This window comes from Genypterus blacodes, unplaced genomic scaffold (genome assembly GCF_046128005.1).
Source record: "Genypterus blacodes isolate CSIRO-AG114 ecotype Tasmania unplaced genomic scaffold, CSIRO-AGI_Gbla_v1 ptg000039l_1, whole genome shotgun sequence".
NCBI lineage: Eukaryota > Metazoa > Chordata > Actinopteri > Ophidiiformes > Ophidiidae > Genypterus > Genypterus blacodes.
Window position 1 is genome coordinate 1,106,260 of NW_027466852.1, and position 12,421 is coordinate 1,118,680.

A 12,421-nucleotide genomic window follows, 5' to 3' on the forward strand; every position below is an offset into this window, starting at 1 on the left:
TGTGTGTTATTTATACTCTGAATATGCAGAATGTGCTAAGGTGTGTCTTACGTTGTGTTGTTGCAGTGGTACATGGTGACTTTAGTTCATACCTACAACCGATGGAAAAACAGTGAAATCAGCTGCTATGTGAACGGCGAGCTGGCATCTTATGGGGACATTGCCTGGTTTGTCAACACCAGTGATGTAAGTATTTGCAACAATTCTAATAATGTCTTCGCTGACTGCAAATATACTTGAAATCAATCTGTAATGTTTTCGTCTGGAGATCTCATTCCTGAAGTGATTTATTTGTGTGTGTCTGCACACAGGGAATGGTCATTTACTTGTGTGTTTCTCTTCATGAATGTCATACATCACCCATTAAGATTATAGCTCTAATTCCGTCTCTTGCTGTCATGTATATATATATATATTTTTTTGCAATTTGTTTTTATTGAAGCAGACATTGAATATGACATTGTGCATACAGGTGTTGGATATTTTGGAGATCATTTTTTTCATATAGAAAGAGGGGAAAGAGGAGATAGAGGAGAGAGAAGGAAGGAGGGTTGTGTTATCACTACTATTGTTGTTGAACTTTATACATAGACCCTGAGGTAGAGTACAAGTGGACTGGAGATGCAATGATGTCATAGGGTACATACAGAACTTACAGGATGATGTCAAACAGCAATGTAGGCTAGTACAAATCCCATCATAGGTTATGATAGAGAGAGAGAGAGAGATTGGGGAGAAACAAACCGGAGAGGAAAGAACCAGAGAGACGGCATCCCACCCCGAAACCCCACCCCACAGTCACACAACCCCGCATTCACACAACCCCGTCCTGGACTGCCTGAAATGCAAAATAAAATGAATAAAATAAAAAGGAACTGATCTGTGTTCTGGTATTCAGTCACTGGTCTGGCATAGCCTGTAGATCTGTGAAATAGGAGAGGAAAGGTTGCCATCTCTGATAGAATTGATCAGTGGGGTTCCTCATAGTGTATTTGATTTTCTCGAGTCTAAGAAAGTACATTGTATCCTTAAGCCATTGCGAAATAGAGGGAGGGGTGAGGGATTTCCAATGTAGGAGCAGGCGTCGTCTAGCAAGCAAAGAGGTGAACATGATGATTTCCTTTTGTGGGGTGTTAAAACGGTGTAGGTCATGTGTATTTCTGCGTAAACCTGGAGATTAGATCATCTTATCTCTCAGGTTTCATTTTCAAAAACAGATGCACTTGTGTGTGCAAAATAAGTGAGTCGTGCCCTCATCACTCGCAGCTGCAATCTCTATCTTTGCTATTAGAGGGCTCAGCGAGTTGGTGGAGGGGTGAAGTGAAGGCATTCTCTCTGTCTGTTAGCATAGATAGTACAGGAGCAAATTACAATGACACACAGACTGCAGCCCCTGAGTGAACTCTGTCATCGTCCCCAGGATTGCTTTCTGTTATGCTGGAATATAAGATTCTTAAAAAAGATTTTCTTCAACACTACAGTGTATTCCTCTTGATGCATGTCAGAAACGAAATAAGATACTTGATTGATCCGTGGCCTCAACCTTCTCAGCACGTCTTCTGAGTCCTCGGTGACCATGACAAGAAGATGGAATATCGTCCTGTTAGCAATGCACATAGCTTGAGGCACCGTGTTGCCATTTATAGCAGTATTAACTCTTCCCTCTGTCCTTTCTTGTTTTGTCATTATTTTTCTGTCTTTCTCTCCATCTCTTCTTGGCTCATCAAACCCGACCGACGTCTCTCCCCTGCATCTTCACCACTGCAGACGTTTGACAAGTGTTTCCTGGGATCATCTGAGACGGCAGATGCCAATCGTGTGTTCTGTGGACAGATGGGGGCAGTTTACCTGTTTGGAGAGGCTCTTAGTCCTGCTCAGATCTTGGCTATCTATCAGCTGGGTCCAGGATACCAGGTTGGTTAGACTAAAACCAGAGATGTCTGTGTAATACCAATGTGTCATAGCACTGAATAATACTTGTACAGCAAGATTATGCATGCCTGATTGACACTGGTCTTCATAGATGGAATCTGTATAGTTTTGGAGTTGATTTATCACTATATTCTCTAATATTTTAGAGTTTTATTCTTTGCTGTAATTTGAGTGCAGCAAGTGCAGAAATTTTGGATTTTAGATTTGGAATATGGAATAAAGAAGCAGCTGTGATGATAGTTATTTAGTGTCTGTCTGTGTCTGTTTCCATTCTTTGTTTTGTTCTCTGTCCCCTCCTTTCTCTACGTCACTCTCTACTCAGGGCACATTCAAGTACAAGGCGGAGAGTGACTTGTTGTTTGAGGAGCATCATAAAACTCTTCTGTATGACGGCAAGCTGTCCTCTACTATTGCCTTCGCTTACAACCCTCGTGCCACAGATGCCCAGCTCTGCCTCGAGTCCTCCCCCAAGGACAATTCCTCCATTTTCGTCCACTCACCCCATGCACTCATGCTGCAGGTACTTATTCCTTTGTGTACATCAGGGGCTTTTTGTTTTCGCACTTGAACCTAAGGCCACCATGTTATGACATGACATTTTAAAGCAATGTCATGTCATACTTAGCCCAAATTCATTCACCACCATATGCACCACTTTTTGTCTCATCTGGGATAATGAAAGTGTCCCTGTTGGCATCTTTTCATTTTAACGGGCTCATTAGGGCAGAGGTGCAAATGTGCTGATCCAGCCTGCCGTAGCTGAAAAATGACATCTTGATGCCCTAATTAAGGAATTTGCTCTCCCTGGGCCTGCGATTTAGTGCGGAACCACTGACAGTCATGTATTGGGTAGACATTGATCCTATATGTAGTAGTGCTCTGGTAAACTTGAGCTTGTACCACCACTTGTGTATGTGAAAATGCATTTTCACATACACATACATAGTATCAGTTTGTCACTCACTTTGAGTTTAAAAAAAAAAAACTTCTTGGTGTCACAGAATAGAACTCAGACATCAGTCATGCACATGTTACGCCTCCAAGCGCTGAATAAGAATGTGATATGTTTTGTCATGTCTCAAAAAATGTCATCACTTTTCAAACTCAAAACTGTCCACTTCCATTTCAAACTTAAACAAATAGAAGGCTAGATATATGGTATTATATGTGTTTAATTGAGTTATTTATCCTGGATTTCCGTGGAATCGTCCTGGAACCCATAAACATAACAACAAAACTGCTGTGTAGGGGACAGATTGGCTTTTGTGCCTTTTGTATGTGTATTATAAAAGCTGTATAGAGTAATGTGCATCAACAGCACAGCAGACAGCAGTGTTATTGTCAGCAGAGCTTTCATTTATTGTAATTAAGTCATAGTAGTAAGCCAGTAGTAGCAGTGTTGTAGTGTAGTGTAACCCAGACATGAGCGGTCTGTGTTAAATGCTAAATGTAACCACATGGCTTCATTGTGTTTCTTTATGTAGGATGTGAAGGCGGTGGTGACTCACTCAGTCCAGAGTGGCATACACTCTATTGGAGGTGTGCAGGTCCTCTTCCCTCTGTTTACACAGCTGGATTATTGCCAGCCCGCCAGCAATGAGCTGGACACCTCTGTCTGGTAACCGACACACAACCACACACAATCAAATGTGCTGTTACTGAAACTGTTTACATTTAATGGAATTTAACAAGGTGTAGTTTTAGTCCTCCCTATAAATGGGGATTGTAGAGGCAGCTGTGATACATGTGATGATATGTTTGTAAGAGCGTCTTGGTTCTAAATGCAACCTCGGTACATCTTTATCCTTTCTGCTGGAGATGAGATGCTTGTCCCAGCAGAATGGTGACACATCACCTTTCTGCAATTACATTTCATGCAGGATATGTCCTCTAACTGCCAGGGCTTGGCCAGAAGCGTACATAGCCAGTCACTAACTTCCTCTCCCCCTCCTCTCTCCCTCTGTACCTGTCTCTCTCAGCTGCACATTGCTCTCCTTTGTGATGGAGCTCTTGAAGAACTCAGTGGCTATGCAAGAACAGGTCCTGGCCTGCAAAGGCTTTCTGGTTATTGGCTATACTTTGGAGAAGGTGAGACATCCACAAATGGACACAGGTGCCAAATAAATACACAAGAAAGGAGTCTTCTCTTAGCAGTAGTTACACACTACTGATCTTGATTTAGCACCATTGCATCATGTGCACACATTAAGGCTCAAACAAACACCAACACGACATTTGAGATAGACCTTGTCTGTCAGCTGTATATTGGAGGTCACACTTGCCCTGTGTGCTTGTTAGGCAGAACAGGTGCCCATCCTCATCTTTCTCTCCTGTGTGTCCTTTCCCTCAACTCTTTCCCCTCTTCTTCCTTCCATTTCTATCCCTGCATCAACCTGCTTCTAGTCCTCCAAGGTACATGTGACGCGGCCAGTCCTGGACATTGTGCTGGCCTTCGCCAGATATTTGAGCAACTTGCAGAATGGTGTCTTGCTGCTCAAGCAGCTGTGTGACCATATTCTGTTCAACCCTGCCATCTGGATCCATGCCCCTTCCAAGGTAATGTGAACACACACACATACATAAGCACACCAGTATCCATTTTTGTTATTTTGTTAGAATGCGGATAATGCATATGCACAAGTAGATGGAACACTAATCCATACATTTCTTATTGCATATCTGCATATAGTCATAATGGTCCCTCTGCTGAATAAGACTTGTGAATGTCTTGTCTAAGTAGGACAAGCTAATATCAGATTTTCTTCTAAACTCACGCATGTGCATGCCCTTTCATACGTGTTTGCTTTATCTTTTACAGGTGCAGCTAACACTCTACACCTACCTAGCAACAGAATTCATCAGCACAGTGACCATCTACAATGCCATACGCAGGGTAGGCACTGTACTCCAGGTCATGCATACGCTCAAATACTACTACTGGGTTTCCAGCCCCCAGGATCGCAGTGGAGTCGTACCAAAAGGCTTAGGTGAGACTGCACACACAGCACAGCAGTCTAGAATTTCTTTTTACACGTTCTTGGCACGAGTTTTGCTCATTTAATTGGTTGATTCATTTGGGGTTTAGATGGTCCAAGGCCAAACCAAAAGGAGATCCATTCTCTAAGAGCCTTTCTGCTGTTGTTTGTAAAGCAGCTCATAATGAAGGTTAGTTCATGGTCCATGAAGTTAAATGTGAATTGATAATGCATTGTTTGAAATGTTAACGCTTTTGAACTTTTCTGACCCCCTTTTCCATTTCCATTTGTATTTCTTTTTGCGCAATTATATTTTGCAATCAAATTTTCTTTTTTTATATTTTAGGACCAAGGGGTCAAGGAGGATGAGCTCCAGAGCATCCTCAATTACCTGCTAACAATGCATGAGGTAGGATACATACTGTTGTCTGTGCAGCAATAACCATCAAAAAGTGCTCTCCACCAGATGGCAGCATAACACCGCGTGCCCTCTGGTTCCCCATATTTTGTCTTTCCACTGTCTGATATGCAGAGCAAAAACAGAACGTTTCTGTTGCAAAAGGGAGCATTACTGTTCCTTATCATTGTTCTGTGTGTGCCAGTCAAATGTTCTGAAAGAAGTGGTCTTGTTTAGACTGGAGTCATGCACAGAAAATGAATCAATCAGAAGCTTGTTTTCTATTCGGTTACTGTTGTTAAATAACTACTACCTTGCTTACTACCGCCACTGCCGCTGCTACTACCAGTATGACTGCAAAAATAATTGAATACCTGAACATATATATGCATTTATGTCATCTCGTATGAACAAAGCCAACTCACCGTGAAATTCTCCTTATCAAAATACCCCCAAAGCTTCACTCAATGCAGTTATTGTGTGACAATGTAGTCTCGAATGCCTTTTTACTCTCTATCCCACAGGACGACAATATCATGGATGTACTGCAGCTGTTGGTGGCTGTGATGTCCGAGCATCCCGGGTCCATGGTTCAGGCTTTTGATCACCGCAATGGGATACGGTACTGTGGCCAGCTTCCATATGAAACGCTACCTATTTTTCACAAAAAGTAGCCTGAAGCAGAGCTGTGCCTTTTAAAATGTTCACAGTTTCAGTCCTGTGTTTGTGACTTTACACTCCGCTGGGCAAAAATAAATGAAGCCAGATGATATGAGGAACTTGTAAAGTTGTGTTTTTTTTATTTGCTGTTCAAACTGTAGCTCCTAAAATATATCCAGATTGATTCCCCTGTTTTGTATTGTCTATCAACTACATGATCCTTAGAGTCACAACATTTGATTATTGTCGATTTATGTCGACAACAGATAATGTGCCATTTAGAAAATAATGAGAGAATCTATTTTATGTAATGTGTTTTGTTTTTCTTTCCAGTGTGATTTTCAAGCTAATGGCATCAAAAAGTGAAGGAATAAGAGTACAGGCTCTCAAGGTCATGGGCTACTTTCTGAAATACTTGCCACCAAAGTAAGTATGGCCTCTATGCTGACTTTCTCACTATATCACTATATTTCCAGACTATAACCTAGACCTTGTTTGTTTATGTATATTAAATGCTTTTATTTAATCTGTAGTAGAAATATAAAAATATTAAGAAAATGCATTCTCTTTTTAGTCCTTATTAGTTATTTAGAGATTGCTGGTTCAATTTGTTAAATGTCTAAAATGTTCTAAGTATTCTTTCCATAGTTTTCGTCTTCTAAAAATGTAATTTGTTACATACGTTTGTCATTGTCGTTTTATATAGAGCTTTAACATGATTTAGAAAAATAATTTCTGTTCCCTGATGGCTTCTGATATTCACATATTAATTTGAAGTCGAACAACAAAATTGATATGAGCGACATGAATGGAGTCTGTAGATAAATTATTATTATTTTTTTTTTTATTCTGCTACAGTTTTTGCACTTTTTTTGTATTTTCTTTTGGTGAACACAAAGTAAAACGTAAACTGTAAAATGCAGCGTTTTACTTTGTGATGAGACTGAGCTCATAACTAGCAGTTACCCCACAACTTATTTTGGAGTAACCTTTAATCACAATGTGTGCGTCCTTATGCTGAAATAGATGTTGCAGCAGTGACGGTTAGCCTGCTAGTTTGTCCTAACATTAGCCACACATGATACTGCTAGTATTTGATACTGACGGGGCTTTTGTTGTTGACTACATTTGCTGATCACAGCAGATATTAAGCCAGTTTCACATTTTTCAGTTTAGAAATATGTACTTCAATACTACAATAGAAATAATATAACAGCGGTGTTACCCTGACTGACATTTGACCTCGTATTGTTCTGACCAGGAGGAAATCAGAGGTCATGCTGGGTCACGGCCTCTTTTCCCTGCTCACCGAACGGCTGATGCTCCACTCCAGCCATTTCACCATGACAACCTACAATGTGCTCTTTGAGGTCAGCTCTCACCCTGCATGCATGCTGTAGACTTACACAACTGACAATAATGACACAATATTCAATGAATAATTGTATTATACTATAATTAATTTTGTATTCAAGTAGTGTGTGCGATTTCAAGTGTACACAGACACACACACACACACACACACACACACTAAAGTGTTGTTATCATGATACGGCATAATTTGCGAGATTCACAATGTTTTTAGATTATTATTTTTTCCCTCTCTGGCGGACTGTTTCTTCTTCTGGTCCAATTTTTGTTTTGCCTCAGTGCTAATGAATGTGAAGATTTCATGAATAAAATATTCCAATAAAAGATTGACGGTAATGACGATAATTACGTACCTCTTTGATGGTGAGACATTTACCAAGCTATATGCATTGCCAGAGTCTATTTCTTTCTTTGTTGTTCAGAGCTTTGTAGAGATTTATGATTAGAATTCCCTTCTTGTCCCTTGGTAGATTCTTACAGAGCAGATCTGCACTCAAGTGATCCATAAACAGCATCCGGACCCCGACTCCACTGTGAAGATTCTCAACCCACGTAAGTGCCTCCTCTGCGCCACACTACTCCCCTAAATCATCCCCTGCAGCGTACCCTCTACATACCTATTGCTCCATACTGCACTGGAGGATATTCCCCATGGAACTATGCGATCGCTATATACAGTCAAACAAATGAACGACATAAATTCTGCAGCCAGAGGGTATTTTCATACAACTAAACCTCTAGGTAAACCTAGCATAAGGATGGTGCTAATACTTTTTGTCTGAATCCGCTGTATGTATACACTGGTTTCAAGTATGAGTCAAAATGAACACATTGAAAAATATCTTTATAGAAATGCGCTGAGATTATTAAATCACATTCTATATCTACTGTATTAGTGTCGGGTATGTATGCAGTTATTTAATTACGCGGTCTCAATTGAATCATTATAATATAATGCATTATCAATTATTCAGTCATATTTAAAGAGAATACTTTTGCTTGAATCAAATAGAATGTATTGTAATATTAGTACACGGGACGTTTTGTGTTAAATGTCTGTTTTTTTTTAACTTTTGGATTGTACAACATTTTAAACATAACTTACAATTAAGATAATTATGTTAACATATAAATGACATTTTATATAGATATCCTATTAAAACACCACATTAAAAAATCCCTATGCATTTAAAAGTACTATGAAATGTATATATGCATGTACTAGATAGAAATATATTCACACACACAACGAGTGTGTGTTTTTTTTCTTCGTCTCCACCAGTTTCTCCTAATAGAATGTGCTCACTCATTTTCACTATGCGGCAACATAATAAGGTGAAATAGCAATCCGGGGCTTTGATCAGCGTTCCCATCCCAACATGAGAAGTATTTTCAGGCCATTACTTACCTCCAATTTCACATGTCAGCTCACAAAATCTTTTCATATGTTGAAATCTTAAGTATTCATTTCAACTAAGAAAAGAAAACAGCCCTCTCTCTGCTGCACTGACGCTTCCACACATGTGCACACACAGAAAACTTTAATCAGCTTGAAATCCAAGCACTTGGTGTAATCACAACCAAGGTTTACTTCCAACCAACCTTAATCTGACAAGGTCCTGCTACAGTCACACGTTGATTATCTTAAGCCTTTATTGTGTTAAAAACTCTCCTTCCCAACCATCCTAGACAGGCGGTATATATCATAGAAACCTTGTATGGGTTTGTACATGTGAGCACATTCTGTGGAACATAGAGCGGTGGTCTGTTTCTCCTTTGCTGTGCATTCTCTTGATTTAATCTGCGACAAACTCCCAAAATGGCCCCCTGATTGCAGTCTTTAGTAACGTCAGAGCCAATCAAACAAACCGAGGAAGTACCGTTTCCCTCAAATTAACTCAAGGGAAGGGAACCAAGAGCAAATGGAAAAAAGAAGGGAATACGCCATCCCTCCATCCTCATTCCCGGGACATGCTGGGGTAATTTTCTGGCGGTAAAGGTTCAGCGACTCATAATTTGAGTGACTAAGGCGTAGAAACAACACAACCGTCTGCCGGGGCAAGGGGGCATCGGTTAGCGCCAAGGTCTGAAGAGACAAGTGAAATCCAAGCCCCTGCCGTCTCTCCGCTCAAAGCAAATGCACACTGACATTGTCTAGATAATTCATCTAAACAGTCAGTCTCTTTGGTTTAAGTGAAGCCAAGCCTTCCAGACAGGCTCGTGACTCTGCCTCTCTCATTTGAAACAATACCAAAGCCATTACAGTATGATAAAGATCAATGGCCAGACTTTTTATTCTCCTCTCTTCTGTTTTTCTTACCACAGCCGCAGATTTTCAGGTGTGCACGGCTGCGAATTGAGATAGTTTTTGACACAATGATTTGCACATGTTGAGACCAATGTATGATCTGGTTGTTGATTTGCAGACTCCCCCCTCCACCCACCCAACAAGTCATTCTTATATCCAAGCAGTATGACTTTTCCCAATCAAAGCTTTCTTAAATACAGCTTGCTTTAATGTTTAAGATTACAACATAGAATATACAGTACGGCCATTTTACTCAGTAGCAAAGACTTGAACAGAATGGATGTGTCTGTGTGTTAATATTTCTAGAGATCCTGAAAGTAATAGCCGCCATGCTGAAGAACTCGCCCCCATCCCCCGAGTGCATGGAGGTACGCCGGGTCTTTCTGTCAGACATGATCAAACTGTTCAATAACAGCCGCGAGAACCGCAGGTAAGAATTCCTCTGTTGCACGCAAGTCCACACAGTGTTTACATACCGGAGAGATTCACTGAATGCCGCACAGTCATCTCATATCTGTACGCTTCCTGGCCTCAGGAGCCTGCTGCAGTGCTCCGTGTGGCAGGAGTGGATGCTCTCTCTGTGCTTCATCAACCCACAAAACAACGAGGAGCAGAAGATCACGGAGATGGTGTACGCCATCTTCCGCATCCTGCTTTACCACGCCATCAAGTTTGAGTGGGGTGGCTGGCGTGTCTGGGTGGACACCCTGTCCATCACACATTCCAAGGTCAGAGCACTCATTATATCAATGCATGTCCCTTTTTCACGCTCTCTCCCTCTCTCTCTCACACACACACACAGATTTGTTTTATTTATTTCTCTGTGATTTTTCTTCTTTCTCCTCATCTTTTTCACTTGTTATTTGTTCTATCTTACACACTCTTTGTCTCTCTCTCTAGTAAACATAAGAACACACACACACACACACACACACACACACACACACACACACACACACACCATTGCGTATCTTGCTGCAGTACTGTCAGCCCTAACACTGAACATGAGTTAACTGTTCACATTTTGGATTTAGCCTCCTCCTTGTTTTGGTCGAACGGCATTTAATTTCATTAAAGTCATCAGCACCGTCGCCCATATGTTTAGTTTCAATCTGACATAATGCAATTCATCAAATCAGAAATTAGTGAGCATTATCGTCTGACCTTTCTAACTTACGGTGTAGGCTAGCAGAGTAATTGAGCCTTGCCTCTCGGTGCCCATCAGATTAAGCTATGGAAGCCATACAGTGGATAGGATTTAAAAGCCAGTTGCAGCACAAACCAGTGGGAATGAGCCCACCAGCCCTTCCACTCTTTATTTATGTATAGGGGTCTTTCTTTCACATCACACAGATAAAAATAAACTTCTGGCACTTCTTATTTCCATAGGCTGAATTCAAAATGCTGCTTTAGAAATTCAGTGTTGATATTGTGTTACACTGCTCTGTTCCAAAGCAGTGAAGTAATTGAGGCTGGTGTCAGATTGTGGTCTGGGGGGTTTTTAAGCCTGGCAGATTGAAGGTTGAGTTAAAGAAGTGCCTGAGATATGAGACGCTTTGCCTTAGTGTGGGTGTTCTGAGCGGGAATGTCCAGTAGGGGGCACATACAGACTGCTCGGGTGGGGGGGTGTAATGATTTTGCAGGCAGCGGTGAGCAGAATGTTGTGTGAACTTGCAACGTGAACACTTCAGGGCACTACCCTTCCTTCCTGAGAATAGAAGCAGTACCTCTGAAAATGCAACGGATTTTCTATACAATGAAGACATAAGTTTATGAAAGGTACACAAAAATGGGAGCACATGAACAACGTGCTCACTGATGTGTGGCAGTGACATTGAAAATATCACAAGTGGGTAGACCAAGAGAGGTTGAGTACTTTACAGTATTATATGACACATATTAATAATTATTTTAGTTATAATTTCCTTTTATTTTTGACAACAATTGAGATGGAGTACAACGTTGTATTGGCAGAAAAGGGATAAATGGTGATGCAAACGAAATATATTTCTGAATATTGATGAGTAATATCTTGGTCCCTGTAGGATTTAACCTGGTTGGATCCTCAGAAGTTGTTTCACAGGTTTATGTGGCGGCCGTGTATTGAAATCTCACGTTGAAATGTAGCAAAGTACCTTGGTGCTGTGCAGAAATTGTTCCCTTTTTCAGTCGATAATTGTTTTTTTTTCTGTAATCGTGCAAGATTAATGTTGTTTCTCCTTGGCCTAAGTTCCAATGCGCACCACGCGTCCAAAAACCAAAGTTAACATATACGTGAAAGGTGAATACACCCCAACATTTAAAAGATGTGAGACACACACACACACTCACACAGTGCAGGGCCCCCCGCCTGTGATCGGATATCTGCAGCGGGTGCTAGCCACCAAGATACATGCATCTGCTATAAAAAAAGCTAAAGAAACTCAATTGCAATTTTATTGTCCCGTTTGATAGATTTCCTGCCACCTTTGTAGCACCAAAGCTGTTTGTCACTGTTGCTCTCTCCTCCCACTGCTGCAGGGCTGTGTATGTGTGTGTGCGTGTGTTTGGGTGTGCACGATTGTGGGCCTGTTAGTGTGTGCGTGTGTGTGCGTGTGTGTGTGCGTGTGTGTGTGAGAATGTGTGTTACCAGGCACATTTTCTCTTTACCCTCCTTTTCTCTTGGGCTCCAGGAAGCCCTTCTCTCCGAGCCCATTGAATATTCATCAGAACCGGGGAAGAACAATCAGAGAAACAAGGCCTCATAAATACAACCAGCCCACTGGGATCCTCTTGATA

General features: G+C 41.1%; 1 protein-coding gene across 5 annotated transcripts in view; it reads left to right on the forward strand.

Moving 5' to 3' along the window:
* The window catches only part of lrba (LPS-responsive vesicle trafficking, beach and anchor containing), a 149,985-nt gene that overhangs the window by 21,891 nt on the left and 115,673 nt on the right, over positions 1 to 12,421 (forward strand). For all 5 annotated transcript variants that reach the window (XM_076147643.1, XM_076147645.1, XM_076147646.1 and 2 more), the window contains exons 7-21: positions 67 to 186; positions 1,768 to 1,914; positions 2,255 to 2,452; positions 3,417 to 3,550; positions 3,912 to 4,020; positions 4,336 to 4,488; positions 4,751 to 4,919; positions 5,018 to 5,097; positions 5,254 to 5,316; positions 5,829 to 5,926; positions 6,298 to 6,390; positions 7,226 to 7,334; positions 7,806 to 7,887; positions 9,950 to 10,073; positions 10,179 to 10,371. In XM_076147643.1, coding sequence (XP_076003758.1) covers positions 67 to 186; positions 1,768 to 1,914; positions 2,255 to 2,452; positions 3,417 to 3,550; positions 3,912 to 4,020; positions 4,336 to 4,488; positions 4,751 to 4,919; positions 5,018 to 5,097; positions 5,254 to 5,316; positions 5,829 to 5,926; positions 6,298 to 6,390; positions 7,226 to 7,334; positions 7,806 to 7,887; positions 9,950 to 10,073; positions 10,179 to 10,371 — 1,872 coding nt within the window. The remainder of the gene's footprint in view (positions 1 to 66; positions 187 to 1,767; positions 1,915 to 2,254; positions 2,453 to 3,416; positions 3,551 to 3,911; positions 4,021 to 4,335; positions 4,489 to 4,750; positions 4,920 to 5,017; positions 5,098 to 5,253; positions 5,317 to 5,828; positions 5,927 to 6,297; positions 6,391 to 7,225; positions 7,335 to 7,805; positions 7,888 to 9,949; positions 10,074 to 10,178; positions 10,372 to 12,421) is intronic.